At 43.8% G+C, this 22,820-nt stretch overlaps 2 protein-coding genes across 8 annotated transcripts; both read left to right on the top strand.

The window, feature by feature from the left end:
• The first annotated feature begins 298 nt into the window (after positions 1 to 298).
• Positions 299 to 9,746, top strand: LOC139335109 (glutathione hydrolase 7). The gene is made up of 16 exons (XM_070968552.1): positions 299 to 436; positions 797 to 1,376; positions 1,550 to 1,776; positions 1,977 to 2,128; positions 2,221 to 2,338; positions 2,466 to 2,533; positions 3,115 to 3,188; positions 3,335 to 3,528; positions 4,327 to 4,414; positions 5,316 to 5,443; positions 5,526 to 5,614; positions 5,735 to 5,887; positions 6,012 to 6,126; positions 6,239 to 6,376; positions 6,540 to 6,639; positions 7,943 to 9,746. Exons 2-16 carry the CDS (start codon positions 1,157 to 1,159, stop codon positions 8,113 to 8,115), a joined length of 2,037 nt encoding a protein of 678 aa, XP_070824653.1. The 5' UTR covers positions 299 to 436; positions 797 to 1,156; the 3' UTR covers positions 8,116 to 9,746.
• A 541-nt stretch (positions 9,747 to 10,287) lies between these two features.
• Positions 10,288 to 22,611, top strand: ncoa6 (nuclear receptor coactivator 6). Of its 7 annotated transcripts, none has more exons than XM_070967866.1 (17): positions 10,288 to 10,397; positions 11,255 to 11,592; positions 11,991 to 12,146; positions 12,313 to 12,420; positions 12,705 to 12,833; positions 12,932 to 13,759; positions 13,909 to 14,040; positions 14,902 to 16,342; positions 16,465 to 16,583; positions 16,743 to 17,263; positions 17,357 to 17,590; positions 17,728 to 20,779; positions 21,027 to 21,083; positions 21,210 to 21,240; positions 21,704 to 21,745; positions 21,991 to 22,124; positions 22,245 to 22,611. In XM_070967866.1, the coding sequence occupies exons 2-17, from the start codon at positions 11,295 to 11,297 to the stop codon at positions 22,289 to 22,291; spliced, it is 7,329 nt and encodes a 2,442-aa protein (XP_070823967.1). In that variant the 5' UTR covers positions 10,288 to 10,397; positions 11,255 to 11,294; the 3' UTR covers positions 22,292 to 22,611. The 7 variants fall into 7 exon arrangements, with proteins under 7 accessions (XP_070823967.1, XP_070823965.1, XP_070823968.1 ...); XM_070967864.1 differs by having other exon boundaries at positions 12,313 to 12,435; positions 12,705 to 12,827; XM_070967867.1 differs by having other exon boundaries at positions 10,292 to 10,397; positions 12,705 to 12,827.
• Positions 22,612 to 22,820: the final 209 nt, after the last annotated feature.

Here is a 22,820-nt window from a genome sequence, read left to right as displayed (position 1 = left end):
GACCACTGTTGCTTGAAGCACCTGTGCTGTAAAGGGGATTTGGTCGCTTCTCTCCTGTGAAGTCAGTCTGATATTGGTGCCTAGACGCCAACACAGCCAGCGGCCACATTTCTGTAGTGACTATGTGTAATTTAAAAATATTCATTGGCAAACTAGACATTTAAATCATTCCTGTATGCTTTCGGCTTTCGTGTCACACCCTAAGTCTCGTTCTTAAATTCCAGCCGGCTTTTCCCCCTGACAAGTCGTACCGGTTGTCCTGAGCTGTAATATGAAACCAGCTTCCCTGCCGTGTGGTGTCGTGATTCAGTGGCTCTTGTAGTCTTGGTGACGGAGAGCTACACTCCCCTCGCCTCACCTGTCCTCTTTTAAAAAAAACTGCATTAACACCGTTTAGGAAGGTTTTTATTTGACTACACGAATTTTCCCGACAAAGGTGAGTAAGGTTAGCCTCGCCTGTTAGCTCTATGTAGCCGCACGTTTGTACAGAATTAACAGAAAGATGCGTCAGCTAGCTTGTGAACGGCACGCGCAGGGTAACACTTCGCGGGTTGTGCTGCTGTTTTCAACGGTAATTGCGCTGTTTTAAAATATACTCGGATATCACTTTAGTTTAGCGCTTTACTGCGCCATAGTCAGGCGGAGGCTGACGCTATGTCGCATGTCAATATTTGCCGTCGTCTTTTGTTTGTCCAGCCTAATGCGTATGCAAGTTCCGTGCGAGGATACGTTGTCGTCTGCGTCTCGAAGGAAATTCTAAAGCTAGCTGACTTGTGTGGTTTTTTATCTCCTGCAGGTGACAGCCTGCATGACTGGGAAAAATGCATCATCATCGGAGCTGCACATCCCTGTCTTGGCCTATCAGAAATATTCTCTAAGTATCTTGTAGTGAGGGTGCTTCAGAAAAACTACAAATCCCTGCAGGAGAATTGTGATATAAGGGGATATTAAAGATCCCATCAGCTAGAAGTCGTTCTTCAGCGCTACGGCAACACTAGTCGTCCATAAAGGTATATTACAGTGATTTTTTTTCGTGTGGATGGCAGTAGGTGTGTGACTGATAAGCAGATGTGAATGGGAATATGAATATCCTGGCCTAACTCCCTCACACCCTAAAGATAAAGATAAGTGTGTGACTGCGGGTTCAACAGTAGCCATGCATAGCCCTGCTCCTGACATAGGGGCAGGGTACCCAAGTGGATGTGTGGTGGATAAAGATGCCAATCCGGAGACAACCCTGGGGAGTGCCTACTCTCCAGTGGACTACATGAGCATCACCAGCTTCCCCAGGCTGCCAGAGGACGACGTGCTTTCTGGGGAAAACACCCTAAAATCACGCAAAGATGATGACAATGTCCTTAGTGAGCAAGATACAGGTGAGTCAGCCAGGTTAGACACAATTACTACCAAATATACCCTCCACAAACATTATATTTGAGTGTGTTGAGGTTTCCGGATGTGGATCATTGGAGCAGAGTTGTTTTCATTGTAGAAATTGTGGTCGTCCTGCTCTTCTTTGTTCAGCCCAAACCTTTGTTTTTTGTCCCAGACCCTGATCTGTTTCTGAAGTCGGCTCGACTCCAGCGTCTCCCCTCCTCAGCTTCAGACCTGGCTAGCCATGATATCGCATCCCTGCGGGAGACCACCACAGACCCCTTTACAGAAGAGTGTGCCTGCCAGCGAGACGGACTGACTGTCATCATCACAGCCTGTCTGACATTCGCCACAGGAGTCACCGTCGCTCTCATCATGCAGATCTACTTTGGAGACCCACAGGTAGTGTTGTGTGTGGGTTGTCTGGGGCTGTTTTTTAGCCATGTTGCAATAGTGTTGCTTTAGTCAAATAATTACAGGTGATTATGGGATTCTAAATAGCTCTGCATGTTCCTCCACTGCTCTCCTATACAAACTGACGTCAGTTGAAAGGCATGTCAACAATCTCCACCTTCCTGCTTTGTTCTACTGTCTCCTGCAAGGTTTTTAATCAAGGAGCAGTGGTGACAGATGTGGCCCAGTGTACATCCCTTGGCTTTGAAGTTCTGGGGAAACAGGGGTCCAGTGTTGACGCTGCCATCACTGCTGCCCTCTGTTTAGGAATTGTTCACCCTCACACCTCTGGTATTGGAGGGTGAGTGAGATAAACGTTAACTCCCACTGAGGCTCTTAAACTTGTTTGAATATGAGCACAAAGCCAACTTTGTGTTCTGATCTGATTTTTAGTGGTGGAGTCATGTTGGTTCATGACATCCGAAAGAATGAGACGAGGGTCATCGACTTCAGAGAGACAGCACCATCTGCCATCCAGGAGGGGATGCTGCGTACAAACCTTGATCTAAATGTAAGGCATTTGTTTTGGTGTGTCCTTATTATAACAGTGAGATTTGTTGTTTTTGTTTTTTTTTTTTGTTTATTTTTGTTCTTGTGTAGTGCTGTGGTTAATGTGTGCACTCGCTGTTGCATTTCAGCCTGGCTTGCTGGTGGGAGTACCAGGCATGCTCAGTGGGATGCATCAGGCATACCAGCTCTATGGCAGGTATGGTAACTGTTATATAATACTGTTTTTATTTGTTCAGTCTCTCCCCATGCCGTGCCATGAGTAGTTGTGGTTCTAGTTTCTGGAGATCACTCTCATTGTTTGATATTGTTTGTTTTGTTTTGTGACAGTAAAACCCTTACAGTAAAAATAGACCAGAATTTATATTATTATTATTATTATTATTATTATTATTATTATTTTAACAAAAGAATAGCAAAAGCTTGTGTTTCATCTCTGACAAAGCCTGTGGCTTGTCTCAGCATTCAGAGCTAAATGAATGAGATCCCATGGTGAAAGTATCACCAGCTGTGTTAAAAGAAAAGCCGGAGTGTCGGCCTACAATTACTCTGATGCTGTGTAATTATCATGATCCTGATCCTTCAGCTGGTTTGAGGGGAATGTTGCAGAGCAAGCTAACTTGCTATATCAATGCATGGAGATTCTACTAAAATACTGGGGATTATCATTTTGGAACATAATCTCTTTGAAAACGATGACTTCTGGGAGTATATGTATATATTTTTCAATGTGTGTAAATGTTTAAAAAGACAATCTTTCATGACATTTGAATTACCCAGAATGCCGTGGAAGGATGTGGTTACCATGGCAGCAGATGTGGCCAGAAATGGATTTAATGTTACGCATGACCTCGGTAAGTATAGTGTAATGTAGTAGTACGAATCACTGGGTCAAGTCACTGTCACTGATGACACTGCTCCTCTGATTAAGAGCGTTCTCGCTTGGCCTCAGTCATGTAAAGATTAGGTGTGATTCCATCTGCCTTTCCTCTCTCTCTAGCTGAAGCTCTGGCTAATGTTAAGGACCAAAGCATGTCAGAATCATTTCGGGATTTGTTCCTCCCCAACGGCCAGGCTCCCCTCTCTGGCCTGTTCACCAGACGTCTTGATTTAGCGGCCATCTTGGATGCTGTCGCAGTGAAGGGGATATCAGACTTCTACAGTGGAAACCTGACGCAGGAAATGGCAGAAGCAGTAAGAAATAAAGTTGTTTTTTTTCCCACCTCTCCAACTATGATTATATAAGTAGTCATAAATTCTTCATAGCCTCCATGGGGAGTTCCTGTACTTTCACCAAGGCTTTTTACATTTTGGCTCGGGTGATGTAATAACTCAGTGCTGTCAGATCGTGACAACATAATGATGTCAGTTAATTACTACTCATAATTCTGTCATCTAAAGGAAATGTTTAAAGACAGTATTTATTACTTACAATAATCTCACAAAACCATCATTATAATGTTTGATAATCGTTTCATAGATCGTTGTAGATTCCAAATGCATATGGGCACATCATTTATTCTATATATTGTATAAAATGACTGCATGTTATAATACATACAATACAATCTCATCTTAAACTGAATCTTGAACCCTGCGATTCTGCCATATCAAATCATTTACACATGATGGGTATGAGAGTTATGGCACATGAATGAACCATAACCTACATTACACCAGCCTGTGGCATTTGCACTCTTGTTGCAAATTCTAGTTTCCTTCTTTTAATTTAAAGGACCCTTGTCCTTTAATTTTGAGTAGGGAGTAACACCCAGCTAATCTAGTATTGACCTTCAAACTAAGTCATGCTGTCTTTTTAGATTCACTCTGTATTATTTGACTGAATGCGTTTAGTGGGTAAACAAGTAAAATTTAGTATCCACTGCGCGTCAGATGTTTTTTACAGTAACGTTTCCCTGTTAAAGACGGCAGTGCAGAGAACAAAGATTATTCATCAGCTTTAAATTTAGACTCACTATGCATTTTTAATAGGTGCAAGCAAAAGGTGGAGTGCTCACAGAGGATGACTTTGGAAACTACACCACGGTCTTACAGCAGCCAGCAGAGATCACCTATCAAGGTAAATTCTTGTGTTATTTACATTAGAGCTGCAAGGGGAGAAGCCATACATTAACATAAAACTCACCTGATCTGAATCATAGATGTGTGGCTACTACTTCACACAGAAACTGCAAAGTGTTGAGCTCACTGAGGATGTTATCAGAATTACTTTGAGTGTATTGCATCTTTCAGACTTTACTAAATAAGTTTTTCAGGAATCAAATTAATGGACAGAGTGAGAGTGAGTCAGAGTGAGTGGTACAATATGCAGAGTGTCTTTTTTAAAAACTTTCTCTCACTATTTTACAGCAACACATTCAGCAGTGTCCCCTCTGTCACACAGTATGAATCCTTTTATCGCCTTCCTCTCCAACTCGTCATACTCCCTCAGCTGCTCCGTCATAAAAAGTTAAGCCAGTAATGCAGTTTACATTAGCTCCCAGCATTTCATTAAGCTTTTCTGCAGCCTGTGCAATCCCACTCCAAGTCCTGCAGAAATTACATTCTCTAGTTTCTTCCAGTGTTCCTATAAACACAGTGGTCTAATGTCTGTAATGTTTTATTCTCTCATAGACCAACATTAGAGCTAAACAGGAATTAAACAAGCAGGGAAAAATAATATATTGAACTCTGTTAGCACCAGAAAGCTGGAAAAGCTGTCAGCTTGTTTCTCTCCGTTCACTGTTATGGACATGACACTCATTCTGTATATACCATGTAATTAAATTAAGCTTATTCCTCACATTGTTCCATGTTCCTACTATTGCAGTTTTCCTTTTGCATCATACTCATCAGTTTCATTCTTAATGATGATCTGTTTTTCTTTGTGTCATAGGATTTTATTTTGCCACTAAAATGATTCCATTTCACAGTAGAAATCATCAGCTTTTCAATCATATGATTTGTCGGTGTTTCTGCAGGACACCATGTGATGGCAGCTCCGGCCCCACATGCAGGTGTTGCCTTGATCAGTGCTCTCAACATCCTGGAAGGCTACAACATCACCAGCCAGGTGCCGAGGAATAGCACTTACCATTGGATTGCAGAGGTAGTATATCACCTGCTTCACCACTGTACAGCATAAGTATTGTGCAAAGTGCAGTATTTCATGTAATTTTTCTTACTTCCAGGCTGTCAAGATAGCTCTTGCCCAGTCAAGTGAGCTGGGAGACCCCATGTATGATAGTTCTGTCTCAGACATTGTCACCAAGATGCTGAGGTACAGATCTTTAAAAATAAGAAATATATTAAATATATATGGATATTAAAATTTCTTTGTTATATGTCTTTATTCAGTAAGACATTTCCATTCAACCTTGCCCTTTTTTTCCTGTCCAAGTAAATCACAGGCTTCCCTGCTCCGCCAGTTGATCAGCGACTCTCAGGCCTTCCCTGTCAGCCATTACACTCAATCATTTACCCTGGAGAAGGGTGCAACAGCTGCCCAGGTCGTAGTCATGGGCCCAGATGACCATATCGTGTCAGTCGTCAGGTATGGCGTGCTGTAACTGAACTGCTATGGCACATTGTTAAAGCAAATCCCAGTGAGAGATCAGAGTGGATTGATATCACTGGAAAACTAAGACCAGCTTTCTTTCCGCCTGTGTGTGTTTTAGCTCTCTTAACAAACCGTTCGGCAGTGGCATAGTGACTCCTTCGGGAATCCTCCTGAACAGCCAGATCCTGGACTTCTCCTGGCCTAATAAAACAAACAGCTCATCACCTAACCCTGTAATTATTCACTTTATCTTTCTTTAATTAACTGCACTTTTGATTGATTTCTTATTGAATGAGTCTTGTAGCTGCTCTTAGTCCTCATGGCTTTTCTTTGCTTTTGCTGTAGCATAACCTCGTCCAGCCTGGGAAGAGGCCAATGTCCTTCCTGATGCCCACAGCAGTGAGGCCTGCCGTTGGCTTATGTGGCACATATGTATCCATTGGATCTTCCAATGGAGAGAAAGCTCTCAGTGGCATCACACAGGTGATTCAAAATCCATGATTGATTTTTAGTTTTTTAGTTTTTTTTTACAGTTTTGTTTGTTCCTGTTAAATCAACAATAACATTACCTATGTTATTCATAACAATTAATAATTTATGTAGGTGTTTTTCTTATATGTATCTCACTCTGTTTTATCCTTCACAGGTGTTGATGAATGTTCTGTCTTCACGTAAAAATATGAGTGACAGCTTAGCATATGGAAGACTTCACCCACAGCTGCAGCCCAACACCCTGCTGGTGGACTGTGAGTTTGTCCTACTGCTCTGTTGTGTAGTTTGGTCCAAATACAAAAGAGTCTCTGCAAAAACTATGATTGCAGCACTTCAGGCACATTGACTTTTTTTACTTCATTTCCAGCTACAGTTGCCATTTCCTGATATTAACATGCAGTATGTATCTGGATCTGCCACGTTTGAATGAAGTCTATTTTAACAATGACAAAATAACTGTTTCTGTAAATGTCTGGTAGCTTTGGTGAGAGTGATATAACATGTAACAGCGGCTTCTGGTTAAACAAAAAGGATCTTACTCTTTAACAAAAAGGTGTGTCTGTAGGGACCCTTCCCATAATATTGTCAGACACTTAGAATAAGAATCTGAGCCTCTCAGTGGCAAAAGCAAACGCTTTTAGTTGTTTAATGGCTGCTGGCTGCAGTGCTCTCATTCAATACTGGGCCAGTTTCAAAAACTATCGTCTCCATTAGTCGCTTACACACAGAAACATGTGAAAATAGTCCACAAACAAAGATAATGTGTAACCGGAATTCTCCCATCTAGACATGTATGTTGAAATATGCAATAGTATGTCTCTCATTGTATTGGTTTGCCCTCTTATGGACATAACGTGCAATAATTGATACTCAAATGCAAATGGTTCCTGACTTGCTGTGTTGTGAAAGCTTCTGCAGTTTAAGTGGGAGGTTGAAGAATCATGATGATATATTCGGAAATGCTGTAAATGTTTGTACATATTATAACATATTGTACTAATTTTAGCATATTTTTTAATTTTTTGTAGTGTACTTATGCTTCTAGACCTGCAGTGCTCACTTGTTATTTTTCTACTTATAATGTTTGTTGTTATGCAAACACCAAACCAGCCTCCTCGAATGCGCAAACCAACTTGGCAATAAACCTGATTCTGATTTCAATTCTGATACTGATCCCATTTTGCAAACGTTACATTTCTTGCTGGCTCCAGGGATGATATATGTTCATGTCTGGTACATTGCCACAATGACTCAGTACAGAACAGGATGTTTTAGATGTGGCTGAGATCTAAATATAATCTGAGCACTTTGTCAAAGGCCACTCAGTGAGTGCTTGGTTTTAAACATGATATTCTGTGACCCGCCAGAATGCAAATCCTCATAGACATACAATCCAAACACACCATGATTAGTACACATGCTGTGTGAATTATCTCTGAGTCATTTCCCTTTGCCACATAAAAAATGCATTTGAGTACCAAGTGTAAATGTGACCTTATTCAGTTTGACATGTACATTTCATTGTCCATTCTTCCACTGTCTCTTTCTCTCGTATAGCTGAATTTCTAGATGAAGACGTGGAGCTGCTGCAGGCCAAAGGTCACAAGGTGGAGAGGATAGACGTTCTCTCATTGGTGCAGGGCACCCGGAGAACCAATGACCTCATCATTGGGGTGAAGGACCCACGTAGTGCTGATGCCTCGGCCTTCACTATGTCCAGTATGCCCTAGTGCACCCCTCCTTCCCCTATACTCACACATAATGAAGAAGGCATAAGACTAACACTGCATGATTGAAGGTTAGTGAGGGAGTAAGGAGGCTCCCCATCAGCTAATACACTAGATATAAGTTCATGGCAAACTACGGTTGTTTGACGGAAAAAATCAACAAAAAGACAAGTAGCTTTGTCTGAGATTACCTTGAAGGGATCTGATATGGATCCTCTGATAAAGTTTTTTGTCGACAGGTAGAAAACTACAATGGAACACCATCTCATATGCACTGTCTCACAGCCTCAAGCAGCGTTCAGTCATAGTGTAGATAGTGTTCAAAAATGTTCCTCCCTTAATGGCATCAGTCAAAGTCTGCAGCCTATATTATGCAGAGCAGGACAGCGAGTTAATCATGTTCATAAATTCAGATCTGATACATTCCAGTTCCACTTAAAGAAAGCAATAAACTGAAGAGGTTTAGAGGGGATTTGCTGAGTGGAATTGAGATAAGTGTGAATGACTTTTGAAGCTATGTTTGCAAAGTTGAGTGACGCCTAGTTTTTGGCCTGTAAGGAACTGAGCGGGACGTTTGAGAGTGTTACACTTCTCAATATGGGAAAATGAATGATGAATGGATTGATTGGGTGCAGAAATGTGCAGACATGAAAAAAGTAATGATGCTGCACTTGGAAGCCACCACTATTTACACATATGTGGTTGTCCGTGCGTCCAACGCACCTTTCTGTTCCTCTGTTCTTCCACTGCATTTCACCATTATTCCAAATAACACACGAAAACACGTGGAATGGTGAAGGTAATAATATTTAAGCCTGTGATTAAGCCTTGCATTGTCTCACCTGAATTAGTCTATTCTAAACAGAATGCAGAGGCGAAACCATTTACTCTTGCTCTTTATATGGTGTGTCACTGTGATTAGATGTTGTTTGTTACAGCTGCTGGAGTTTTAACTATTGAGAACAATCATTGGCTCCATGGGACCATGTTAAGACATCTCAGTTAATTTCCTCAAACAAGAGTACTGGCTTCATTTTCACAGGTGTTAAATATTACAAATGACAGAATAAGTGTATTTAAATACATAATTTAAGACATTTTAGTTGTTGCACAATTTAACTCTCATTTAAAGCTTGTGGCTTACATTTAGTTTTTTAGAGTGGTACTTGTTTTTAGAATGGAAGTAATTGATTCTTTACAGATGGATTGGAGGTAATCTGTCTATTTTTCTATGAACATTTGTTGGGCTGTATACATTATTTTTAATGTTGGTGACATTACAGTCAATCAGCACATTTTAGAAAGGGCTTTTTTGTTTATTTTTTGTGCATTTGTGTTATTATTTTTGGTAGTATTTTTTAAGTTGGAACCAATGGTTTTTGTTAAGCATTGCATTCTAAAAGTGGTTTTATCTTATTCCAGAATTGCCAATGCTGACGATCAATGTCCTTAACCCTATTGTTGTTGGGCAGTAGTGCAATATGACTGTTGATGCTTGTTTCCTGTACCGTAGAGTACCATGCCTTAAGGCACGCATCTGCACAACACCCGGTATTTGATTTCATGTGCATTTGTATCTGATTTTAATGAAAATCAGCACTGTCTAAACCCAAGAAATAAAATGTTTGCACACATCACTGAACAATATTTGCCTCTTCATTACCTTCGTGAAGTGCATGTGCTTTTGATGCATCTGACCTACTGTGGAATAAGCATGCTCTTTCCAGACACTGAGCTTTAAGGTTTTGGATGACCTGACTTTTAAAACTCAGCTGATGTATTTTACAGGCTCCACCCCCTGTACTTATTACTTTTTATTATTGATAAATGGTAGTGTACAAATGCACTGCTCAACAAAGATTCTGGTGCATATATTTGGAGGTGGTGCGACAATTAAAGTCAGACATATTTTACTAAGACCATAGACAACTAAACAAGGAATTAATTTCAGAAAAATGAAAACAAGAAGTGGAAATAATTTTTAATTGAAACGGAAATATGAAGAGGATTTAATTTCGGACAAGTGAGGTTGGGTGGAAACGTAACTGGATATGATTTTGATATCAGTATTAGTTCTTGAAGTTATCTATTTTACCATTTTCAGAGGGATGTCACATCTACTTCCTCAATTGGGATTTTATTTTGTAAAGCATTACCGGAAACAGTTTTTTTTTTACTGCTAGCTTGACGTTTCTGATTCTGACTAGCTTGGGATTCATGTTTTGTTAGCTAATCTGGCTAGCAGATGTCGACTGGTTGAACTCATTTTCAGATGAGTATATGTGGTAAGTCTTTTATTTTTCTCATGCGTGATTTGCTTCTGATGATACGTAACAAGTGAAACCTAACGATATGGTAAGATAATAAGTTGTGTGTCAATGCATTCATGATGAATCAACTGCAATGCTATCAAGCTAACTTAGCTAACGTTTGCTAACTGGAGCTTTCGGAGAAGCCAGGAGGAACCGCCTTTACATGAATTTTATACTCTTTCACAATGCGGTGTTCGATAAAAACATGTTAATTTGAATTGTAAGTTATGTTCATATCTACATGAAATTGCACAAATACATGAGATCTGGGATATCCTTGTTCTCCCTGCCGACTTTGATATCGTTGCGTTAGCTCGCATTTGCGGTAAGGCCCGTGCTATTGCTGGGTCGATCATGTTAACTAAGCTGCCCATCAGTTATGGACGTGAATTTATATATCACGTTATACGACACGAATGCAAATTACTCTGCAGTTAAGATATCTCGACCACCAACAGTTGCTTTTGCATTTTTTTTCACAAGTCTACCGCTATAAATTAAGCTTCGTGGGTCACTGTGATGTCACTCACGTACAGGTGTGTTAACGTTAGCCTCAACGTTAACGTGATCTATGTATTTGACGTGGATTTACAACAGTATAGACTTTATTTGTATGACCTCGTCTCACCTGAGACTTGCACTGTACACCGTTGAACTGAAAACTTGCAGCTACTCATTTATTCAGCATCTGATGGTTTCTGTCACTTTTCACTACTTCAATACTGATCTCCTCCACTGTACCTTGTAATGTCTGTCGTTTCTTAACATTAAGTGTAACAGTAGTGGTTTATAGGATGGACTAGTGATCTGTCTCTCTCATGCAATTTCAGCATAAAACGGTTCAAACGCCACTCCTAGTTAGAGGAGAGGATGGCGCATCGACGTACCCCACCTCAGCTGTCCCAGAGGACAGAGTACCTGGAAGCTGATAATGATTCTGACAGGGACTCTGGTGTTGGGGACGATGCAGGGGAGGATGCTGACAGTTGCCAGGGAAGCACAGTAACAGAAGAGGACAAAGTCAACAAGCAAGATGGCACAGAAGAAAACTCTTGGGAGGGAGAAGATTTTACAGTTTTTGTTGCCTTCCAAGGGAATATGGAGGATTTGGATTTCACACAAAAACTTGACACTATCCTCAGTGGGATACCAAACATGCTTGATATGGGTTAGTTGAATTTTGTTTCTCTTATTTGAGGAAAAAATAGTACAGGTGGTTTTTGCAAACTTAGATACAAGACATTAAAACCTACTTATAGACTTCCATTTTTTATTTTGTCATCCATTTGTACTCAATTTAGATAAATTTGTAGAGATTTGTTGTCACTTCCTCATTGAAAAATATCTTATCCTGTTCATCAGTGTCCAAATATTGTTGTAAAACAAGTCCAGTGGAGCTGCATAAGTTTTACAAGCACTGAAAATGTACATTTGAAACATGCCCCTATCTCTGTGTAGTATTTTATATTCCTTTCCTTGTCCTTTTCTAACTAATAGTCTAGATTTTTTTTCTATCTTGTATACGCTGTAATCGCAACTGGCATCCATTCATTGTCCCGCTATTAGGCTCTGAGAGGCTGCAGCCACAGCATGTAGAGCCGTGGAACAGTGTGCGGGTTACCTTCAACATTCCTCGGGATGCTGCTGAGCGACTTCGGCTGTTAGCCCAGAACAACCAGCAGCAGCTGAGAGACCTGGGGATTCTCTCTGTGCAGATAGAAGGTAATGGCACAGCTCTCAAACTCTTTGTCACTTCAAAACAGGATGCAAGAGATAATGTTTGTTTGTTTGTTTTTTTTTTTCATTTCTGGCACTTCACAATAATGGGTACAAACTAGACCTCCTGCAGAAAATGTTAGTTTTAAATGTTCCCTGTATTGGTGTTCAGGGGAAGGGGCCATCAATGTGGCTGTGGGACCAAATAGAGGACAAGAAGTCAGAGTGAATGGACCAATTGGAGCACCTGGACAGATGAGAATGGATGTCGGCTTCCCAGGTCAGCCTGGTCCAGGTAGCAGTTGACTGAAATTAATTTCTAACACACAAGCATCCGTAAAGACATTGCATGAAAAAGCTGTAAAGGCCAATATTTGTTGAATGTATTGGTAGGTTGTTTTAGTTCTTGTTTTTCTTGTGTCATAATACTGCATTAGTCACTCATTTTTAATCTATAATATTATTACAATAATAATGTTTTCTTATTTAGTTTTTAGTCACATGGTAATAATGGGTATTTGGCCATTTATACATGGTGATTTAATATACACATATTTCCACAAGGAGGGGTAAGGATGGCAAATCCAGCAATGGTTCCCCCTGGGCCTGGCATGGCAGGTCAAGCTATGGTACCAGGCAGCAGTGGACAGATGCATCCTCGTGTTCCGAGGCCACCTTCACAGACAGGTTCAGGTCTTTATTGCTTGTACGTCAAAAGATACATGTTGTCATTTTAATGTTGTTCAGCTTGGACAGTGCAATAACGGAAAAGCGGTGTCTTCCTCTCACAGATGTGATGGATCCGATGATGCCAGGTATGTCGGTTCAGCAGCAACAGCAACTTCAGCACCAACAGGCTGGTCCTCATGGCTCAGGTCCAATGCCTCCTCAGGCTGCCCATCACATGCAGGCTCTGCAGGCCGGGAGACCGCTCAACCCTGCAGCACTCCAGCAGCTACAACAGCAACATCACCAACATCAACAGGCCCAACAGCAAGCTCAGCTCTCCCAGCTTGGACAGAGACCACCATTCAACCCATCAGGCCAGATGGCGGTGCCTCCGGGCTGGAACCAGTTGCCCCCTGGGGTGCTCCAGCCACCATCTGCCCAAGGAGGCCCTACCTGGAGAAAACCCCCACCCCAAGCCCAAATGGTTCAGCGCCCACCTTCTCTTGCTACAGTTCAGACTCCCAGTCACCCTCCACCCCCTTACCCATTCGGCAGTCAGCAGGCTGGGCAGGTATTCAGTGCTATTGGACAGGGACAATTACAGCAGCAACAGCAGACGGGAGTGGGTCAGTTTGCCGCACCTCAGCCCAAAGGCCCACAAGCTGGCCCTGGTGGTGTCACAGGACCGCCCAGACCCCCTCCACCCCTTCCACCAACGTCTGGACCACAGGGTAACCTTGCTGCCAAGTCCCCTGGTTCCTCCTCATCTCCTTTTCAGCAGGGCTCACCAGGGACTCCTCCCATGATGGCTCAGAGACCTACAACTCCACAGGTTTTTGCACAGGGCGTTGGATCACCAGGAAGAGCAGCCCTTGGCCAACAGGGTAACATGCAACAAGGATTCATGGGAATACCCCAGCATGGACAGCCTGGGGCCCAAGTTCACCCAGGTCAGTTACTGTTGGTAGCAGTTTTTTGTTGGGCTAAAATTTGGATCCAGAAATGTGTTTTTTGGTCATAGTAAAACATTATGTTGAAATAATTATAAGTTTTGTAATCTACTGTCTAATATAACAAAATGAATGAATAATGATTACAGGCATGTCGAAGCGTCCCATGGGCTTTCCAACAACAAACTTTGTCCAAGGTCAGGTGAGTGCCAGCACTCCAGGAACCCCTGGCGGAGGACCCAGTCAGCAGCTACAGAGCAGTCAAGCAATGGCTCACACAGGTAAAATGTCTACAATGCTGCAAACATGTTGGAGTATGTCTTAGGAGAAACACAGAAGCTTTGGACTGAGTTGGAGGAATTAAAATAGTGTGAAATGAGTAGAGACGGATGCTTGTTTTTGAGGCTGACATCAATATAAATGCCCAACATAAAACCTAAAAAGATCTACTCTTTACACAGTCGCAAACATTTTTGGCAAAGATCACTTAAATTTGGTTTCATCTCATAGTTGTGACAAATGCATGTACTTTGGCAAGATATTTTACATTTGAAAATTTTTTTTTTTGTCATGGTTCATATCTGTAAAAGATATGCACCAACTACTACAAAACTAGCTACTTATAAAAAATGTAGGTGTTACACACAGAACACAGCAATTACAGAACCACTTTTAAAATGAACGCATAAGTTACAATATTGCCAGGCAAAAATGAATAGTTGTATGCCCGAAGATAGATAACATCAAATATTGTTATATCATAATATTGTTCACCACACAGCAGATTGTTGGATGCTGCAGGTAGTGGACTGAAATGGCAGTGCTAATTAGAAATAATTAGCTGCAATGGATTCTGTTTACTGTCCATATATACTGACATCATAAACATTTATCACAGCTAAATCTAGTATTGTTTAGATAAGTAATGATTTCAGTTCATCATAGACCTGTTGAGATTGAGAATATTAAAATAATGTGTGGGTGTGTGTGTATATGTATATCATGTGTATTTGATGAACTGCTTTTATGTGCCAACAGCCTCATTTGACAAACCATGGCTTAATGGGCAGTTTGCAGAAGGCACAATAACTTATGACATCCATTTAACTAATTTTCTTTTTCCCCTCTCTATTTTACATCAGGAACTCAGGCATCAGCCTCAACGCCAAACTCAATGCAGGGTCCACCCCATGCCCAACCCAACATAATGGGTGTGCAAAGTAGCATGGCAGGTCCTCCGCCGGGTACCACTGCTGGGCCTAGTATGGGGCAGCAACAGCCTGGCCTCCAGACCCAGATGATGGGCCTCCAGCATCAGGCCCAGCCCGTGTCCTCCTCCCCCAGCCAGAAGGTTCAAGGCCAGGGTGGAGGTCAGACTGTCCTCTCAAGGCCCCTCAGTCAAGGCCAGAGAGGAGGGATGACCCCACCCAAGCAGATGATGCCTCAGCAAGGCCAGGGGGTGATGCATGGGCAGGGTCAGATGGTTGGAGGCCAAGGGCACCAGGCCATGATTCTGCAGCAGCAGCAGCAGCAGCAGCAGCAGCAGCAGCAACAACAACAACAACAACAACAACAGCAACAACAACAACAACAACAGCAGCAGCAGCAGCAACAGCAACAACAACAACAACAACAACAACAGCAGCAACAAAACTCCATGATGGAACAAATGGTTGCCAACCAGATGCAAGGCAACAAGCAGTCTTTTGGAGGCAAGATTCCAGCTGGGGTCATGCCCGGCCAGATGATGCGTGGCCCTTCTCCAAATGTTCCAGGCAACTTGGCTCCATTCCAGGGCCAGGTTGGCCCACAGCAGATGACTCCACAACAGCAGCAACAAATAGCTCAACTCCAACAACAGCAGTTACAGCAACAACACCAGTTGCAACAGCAACAGCTACAACAGCAGCAACAACAGCAACAACAACAACAACAGCAACACCAGCAAATGAACCAACAACAGCCTCAGCAGGTTCCCATTGCTGGCAATCCTAATCAAGCTATGGGCATGCATGGGCAACAGATGAGACTCCCTGCTGGTCATCCTCTTATTCAACAACAGTTACAACAGCAACAGCAGCTACAGCAGAAACAACAGCAACAGGCCATGTTACAACAACAACAACAACAACAGCAGCAGCAGCAGCAGCAGCAGGCAGCTCAACAACAACCACATCCTTTGGCAGATCCTAATAGTGGGACAGGGGACTTGGGGGTCCAACAGATGGTCCCTGATATGCAGGCACAGCAGCAGCAAGGCATGATGGGGGGTCCTCAGCACATGCAGATGGGAAATGGCCACTTTGCAGGTCATGGCATGAATTTTAACTCACAGTTCCCAGGTCAGATGCCAATGGGGGGACCCTGTGGGCAGCCTGGAGGCTTTCCTGTTAGCAAGGACGTAACACTGACTAGCCCACTGCTAGTCAACCTGCTGCAGAGTGATATCTCAGCCAGCCAGTTTGGACCTGGAGGAAAGCAGGGCACGGGTGTAGGAAATCAGGCCAAACCTAAAAAGAAGAAACCTGCACGTAAGAAGAAGCCCAAAGAGGGAGAGGGACAACAGCAAGTAGAGGGACTTGGGTAATAATTTGTATTTGTTACAGTTTTGGTTTTTGCCAGTATGGACAGTAGTGGTAAATTGTGTAACTGTGTGTGTAACTCTATAGCTTCATCTGTTTATTCATTTATTTTTGTTTTCTTAGCAGTCTTGATGCAGCTGCAGGCATGGAGGATTCTGAACTGCCGAATCTAGGTGGTGAACAGAGTTTGAGCTTGGACAGTTCTGGCCCGAAACTCCCTGATTTTGCCAACAGGCCTGCGGGTAAATTATGTAGAATTAATCAGTTTTTCGTAGTTTGTTTTTTTAATCTGCATTCAGTTGCTGATTCTTTAGTTATAACAACTTTACAGCATACTGTAATTCTCTAAATTTGTACTTGTATTTCTTTTGCCCATGTATGCCGCACTACCATTTTCATAGGCTTCCCTGGACAACCTGTAGACCAGCGAGTATTGCAGCAGGTGCCCATGCAGTTTATGCAGCAACAGCAGCAGCAGCAACAGCAGCAACAACAACAGCAACAACAGCAGCAGCAGCAACAACAACAAATGCAGCAAATGCAACAGCAGCAGATACAACAACAGCAAATACAGCAACAGCAACAAATGCAACAGCAAATGCAACAGCAGCAAATACAGCAACAGCAGCAACAATTACAACAACAACAACAGCAGATGCAGCAGCAGCAGCAGCAGATGCAACAGATGCAAATGCAGGGTCTTCAGAATGCTCAAGGGCAGCAGGGGATGGCAGGGCCACAGACTTCAGGTCAAGGCCAGCCCCAAATACATCCTCATCAGCTGCAGCAACAACAACAACAACAACAACAACAACAGCAACAACAACAACAACAACAACAACAACAGCAACAGCAGCAGCAGCAGCAGCAGCAGCAGCAGCAGCAGCAGCAACCTCCTCAACAGCCACATCTGCAGCAGCAGGTATTATTATTATCTATTGACAGTGTTTGGTATAACACACCCGTTAACAGTTTACCGTTCATACTTAATGTCCTACCCCATTTTGTATTTTAGCAACAACAGCAGATGATGATGATGCTGAAGATGCAACAGGAACAGGCAAAAAATCGCATGTCCATCCCTCCAGGAGGGCAGCTCCCTCCTCGGGGCATGAGCAATCCTGAGATGCAGAGGCTTCCTGTCTCACAGCAAGGGAACATGCCTGTAATGATCAGCCTTCAAGGACATGGAGGGGTACCACCATCACCTGACAAAGCCAGAGGGATGCCCCTGATGGTGAACCCACAGGTGAGAGCCAAGTGCTGTGCCATATGTAAACTTGATGTTCACATTCATGTCTTGTGATATGAATTTCACTTAGAAGTGCATAGTCATATATTTTCTTGGGAGTAAACTATGCTGCATGTATTCGTTCTGCATTCTAGCTTGCAAGCACTGCACGAAGAATGTCGCATCCCGATGTAGGACAGGGTCCCCAAGGCACTGGATCTGAAGAGTCCCCTGCAGGGGCCCACCCGAAGCAGGACAGGCCCGGTGGCTCAGAAATTGGGGTACAACCTGGCAATGGGACCCAGCAGATGATGGCCAATCAGGGCTCCAACACTCATATGATGAAGCAAGGCCCTGGTGCATCACCAATGCCCCAGCACACTGGAGCCAGTCCCCAGCAACAGTTACCGACTCAGCCTCAACAAGGAGGTGCCTTACCTGGTCTTCATTTCCCCAGTGTCCCCACAACCTCACAGAGCTCCAGGCCCAAAACCCCCAACAGAGCCAGCCCCAGGCCATACCACCACCCCCTCACCCCAACTAATCGTCCACCCAGTACTGAGCCCTCTGAAATCAACCTTTCACCTGAGAGGCTAAATGCCTCCATTGCAGGCCTGTTTCCTCCCAAAATCAACATTCCTCTGCCTCCCAGGCAGCCCAACCTAAACAGGGGATTTGACCAGCAAGGTCTTAACCCAACAACTCTGAAAGCCATTGGGCAGGCTCCTCCTAGCCTAACTCTACCAGGCAACAACAACAATGGCAGTGCGGGTGGAAATAACACTAACAGTAATCAACAGCCTTTCTCTACTGGCACTGTAGCAGGAGGTTCAGGTGCTAAACAGGACAAGCAGCCTGGAGGGCAGGGTAAGAGGGCAAGTCCTAGCAATAGTCGGAGGTCAAGTCCAGCCTCTAGCCGCAAGTCAGCCACACCAAGTCCAGGGAGACAAAAGGGGACAAAGATGGCCATCAGCTGCCCTCCCCCCCAGCAACAGTTGGTCAACCCTCAGGGGCAAACCATGATGGTAAGCCCTACCTCAGTACCCCCAAGTCCAGTATCTGTGCCTTCACAAGTGAGTGGGGGCATGGAGGCACAGCAGACCCCGAGTCCCTTCCATGGGACACAAGGTAACCCTGTTGAGGGAGTCAAGGATAGTCAGGGAATGATGATAGCAGAACAGCGACAGATGCCTCAGCCTCAAACTCTGCCACAGCCTTTGAGGGAGTTATCAGCTCCCAGAATGGCAAGTCCTCGTTTTCCAGCACCCCAGCAGCCTAAACCTGACTTGGAACAGCAGGCTGGCACTCTTGATAGGCAGCCAGCCCAGGCAGCGCCTATGCAGGACTCTGAGGTCTCACCTACTCTCAGGACAGCTCCAACTTCCCTCAACCAGTTACTGGATAACACGGGTATCTCAAACATGCCTCTTCGGCCCATACAGAGTAATACTGTTAGGGATGTTATGGGTAAAGACAGCCCCAAGTCTGCTTTGGATCCCGAGAGACCACTCCACAGTAATTCCCAGAGTACAGATATGTCATCATCTGCCACTACAACTGCCACTATAAATGAATCAGAAGCTAAACCCAAACCTGCTGTCCCAATCCCTACCAGCAGTCCTAATTTGCAGCCTGCTTCAATACCCAGCTCGTACCCGAGCACAAATGTGAACTCTGTGACTACCCCCAGCCTCAACCAAAACCCCAACTCCAGTGTTGGTATCAATTCCAGTCCAAAAGTAATCCCAACAGCTAGCCTCTGCTCCACCCTCAGTATTAACACTAATGCCACCACGAGTGTAAGCCCTAATGCAGTCACTTGCTGTCAGAGCAGTCTTGCCTCAACTGTTAGTACCAGTTCTAACTCCAACTCTGCTCTAAACCCAGCCATTTCAGCTCTAAAACCAAGTCCTAGTCCTAAACCTGTGACAAGTGTTCACTCAGTCATACAGATCCCTGCCTCTTCTACCACCATTTCCCCCAACCAGATCACTGTGTTTGTGACCTCTAACCCAATCACTTCTGCCCCCACTCCCCAGGTACCCACATCTATGGTCTCCACCATGGTAGCTGTCCCCAACAAGAACATTAGGCCTCAGGATATCCGACAGCAGACCCCTGTCCCCAGACCTCCTCAGTTTATCACCACCACTCCTGTATTTATCAACCCAATTTTCCAGGTCCCAGGTGCATCTGTGGCCCCCAATACCTCAGTGGTGTCACAGTCAGTCACCATGATGGGGCCTATCCAGGTATCCACTACAAACATCCAACTTTCCCCTGCCCCTAGCTCCACCCAGTCGTCAGGGGCTAACATGACCAGCACTCAGCCTGCCAGAAGTGCTGCTGGACAGGTCCAGATTGCCACAAGTATGTCCTCATCTGCAGCTGTTAGCACCGTACCAGCTCCTCAGCAAATTAACACAGTAGCCCTCAAAACAGAAATTACAGGGGAGGCAGGTTCTGCTCAGAAAAACAGTCCCCCAGTCCAGCAGCCATCTCCCCATCCAAGTCCTTCAGCATCTTCTCCCTTTCAGCCACCTCTGGCAGCTCCTCCTCCCTGCTCTAGTCCTGGGGTTGTTAACACCATTCGAAAGAGTCCCATGTCTCCACCTCCCACTACCCAGGTGAAAAGTAAACCTCCACAGGCTTCTGCAGCTGTCACTGGTACAGCTGACTCCCAGCAGAGTCCTGTAGAAAGGCCTGCACAGGGACCCATTGGGTCTGCGCCACCACAGGTTTTTCATCCTTCTGCTTGTCCTGCCATTCAGATTGAAGCACTGGCTCCCCAAACTACTGTTGCTGCTGGTGCTCCAAACAGCTTTACTCTGCCTGCAGTCTCCTCTCCAATCCCAGTGCCTGGCCAAGTTGCTGTTTCTACTCAGATTGTTACCCAGGCTCCAGTGCCTGCACCAGCTTCAGTCTCAAGCCCAGCCCAGGCTGTAACTTCTCAAGCTCCAATTATCACTGTAGTTGGTACTACCACAGGTCTCTCTTCTGCTGCCTTGCTCTCTACGGTTCCTCCTGTGCAAAGTCCCATACCGTCCATTGTTCCAATTGTTGCTGGACCCGGACCTGTTCAGGAGGTTCCCCCTACTACGTCCTCTCCAGTTGCTAACCCCAGCGGAGTTCTGCCACCTCAGTCTGACCCCCCACCTATGGAGCCCCCTGTGCTGCCAGCTGCAGCACCTGCTGAACCCACCCCAGGTAAACACACAAGTGTGTGCAAAAGAATTATTGCCTGTGTATCCATATCTCAAGTGAACAGGAAAATGACCATATTCTGGCCACTATACTTTATGTTAGTGGAGGAGAGCAAGCCTTCTGCTCAACACCCTACCTCGCCACTCTTTTTATGGTTTTAGTGGAGCAGTTAGTGGTACATATTCCTTATTAATAATTTATTGTACATATCCAATTTGTCAGTTGAACTATTCAATCCTTTTTTCCCCAGCACCTGTTCAACAGGAAGTCCCACAGTCGCAAGAACCTGCTGCCAGTGAGAAGACGGGTAAGTGTGACCATCGTTGTCTCAAGAAAAATGCTTTTATTTTAAACAGAAAATAATTTGATATGATCTCACGTGTCACTTGGAACTATGTGGCATGGACATAACTCTTGTTTTTGTCCTGTTCAGGTGAAGAGGTCTCTACAGGTTCTGAGCCGGGGTAAGCTTCCTCATAACATTTGTGTTCTTTTAAGGTCTGTATTGTTGATTAGATGTGTAATGTTTCATGCGGTGGGGTCTGTTAAGCTGTCCCCTACTATTGATCTCTGAAAAGTCGGCCTAGTCTTGAGACCTGTGCTCTTGAAGGAGAAATGCTTAGACATTTCTAACTCTACTGAAACTCAGGGAGTTCATTTGGTTGGCCAAGGGGGTACATGGTGAAAACAATGAGCCACGTGGCCTCAGCACTTGGTATGTATGATTAGCATGCAACAATATACATATACTAATGCATGTCAGAATTTTAAACCAGAACAGCCTATCACGAAGCAAATCGTACCACTCCACTGAGCTTTATGGCCACATCTCTTTTCCTGGGGATTGTCATAATATGGTGGGGAAGTGAAGCCATGTTTTTTCAGCACAGTTTATAGTTTACCGCTGTTTTTCCACTTCTATCACAGATGGGCAAAGAAAAGAAAGACGCCCATCAACTTAGTCCCAAGGTATGTATTTTAACATGTTTGTGCTGCAAAGACACAAGCAGTGATCATGTCAACGTAGTGGATGCTGTCGGGATGAAGACGGACAGTATCTGTGGTAGACGAGGAAAAACAGCAGAGTCCTGAGTGGTATTATATCTTTCTCTGAGTAGCGCAGAGTTAACTCAAACCCTTGCATCATTGCTAACACAACCCTGTGTTGTCCTTCCTTCCTTGTTGTTTGTTGTTTTTCTATCTGGTCCTCCCAGAGCTGCTGTGGAGAAGCCCAAGGGACCGAGCAGACGCAGCTCCCGGGCAGAGAAGGAGGTGGAGGAGGAGCCAGTAGCGGACAGTGGCATTAGGAAGAGATCAGCCAGGCCTGGAACCAGCGCTGCTGTAAAAGGTAACTTCAAACATGCGAGCAGCTTCAGAAAAACAGATTGTCTATCACTACACCTAAGCTATACACATGGCATTACTACTTTTTCCTTAATACACTTTTATACTTTTTTTGTTATAACAGAAACTGGAGCCAGCCCCACCCAGGCCAAACGAAGGAAGTCTAAATAGCCTGTGAACTGTACTGTAAATGTTTGTGTTTCCCGCTGTGAATCAGTCGATATATTGGTTTCTCTGTCCCAGATTCTGAATTTTGGCTGGAGGAAGAAACCTTGTACAGATTGTTTTGAAAAGAATTATGCTATTGTTTTTGTCCACGCTATTATGTGAGATTGTAGTTAGAATGTGTGCATACAGTATGTATTTGTGTGAATGTGCTTTTTATATTAAATGCTGGATTAATCATATGAAGACTGAAAATGGAGCTCGTTATGATTGTATAATTATGTTGTAAAACTGAATTAAATTTTCTACTGCTTTTGTTCCGTGAAGCTGTGTAAAATGATTCCTGTATCACCACAAGGTTGTTGATCAAGTCTCAGCTTATTTTTTTGCCACAGAACTGCATTAATGTACTATATTATTTATTGATCTGCACTAGTAGGAGGTAGAGTGTGATGTAGTCAGGACTACATTTAGGTGAAGATAAACAAAAGCACATGATGCTCTGGGAGATGGATGTTTTTCACTCTGCTAAATA

Source organism: Chaetodon trifascialis, chromosome 8 (assembly GCF_039877785.1).
Source record: "Chaetodon trifascialis isolate fChaTrf1 chromosome 8, fChaTrf1.hap1, whole genome shotgun sequence".
Taxonomy (NCBI): domain Eukaryota; kingdom Metazoa; phylum Chordata; class Actinopteri; order Chaetodontiformes; family Chaetodontidae; genus Chaetodon; species Chaetodon trifascialis.
Note: the sequence above shows the minus strand (reverse complement) of the source record. Positions and strands in the feature narration are given on the sequence as shown.

Coding starts and splice junctions, on each gene's coding strand:
- ncoa6 (XM_070967862.1), top strand. CDS start 11,295: ATGGCGCATCGACGTACCCCACCTCAGCTGTCCCAGAGGACAGAGTAC. Junction 16,343..16,464: donor CAGCAAGTAGAGGGACTTGG/GTAATAATTTGT, acceptor TTGTTTTCTTAG/CAGTCTTGATGCAGCTGCAG. Junction 17,591..17,727: donor CCCTGATGGTGAACCCACAG/GTGAGAGCCAAG, acceptor TCTGCATTCTAG/CTTGCAAGCACTGCACGAAG.
- LOC139335109 (XM_070968552.1), top strand. CDS start 1,157: ATGCATAGCCCTGCTCCTGACATAGGGGCAGGGTACCCAAGTGGATGT. Junction 3,189..3,334: donor TAATGTTACGCATGACCTCG/GTAAGTATAGTG, acceptor CTCTCTCTCTAG/CTGAAGCTCTGGCTAATGTT. Junction 6,640..7,942: donor CAACACCCTGCTGGTGGACT/GTGAGTTTGTCC, acceptor TCTCTCGTATAG/CTGAATTTCTAGATGAAGAC.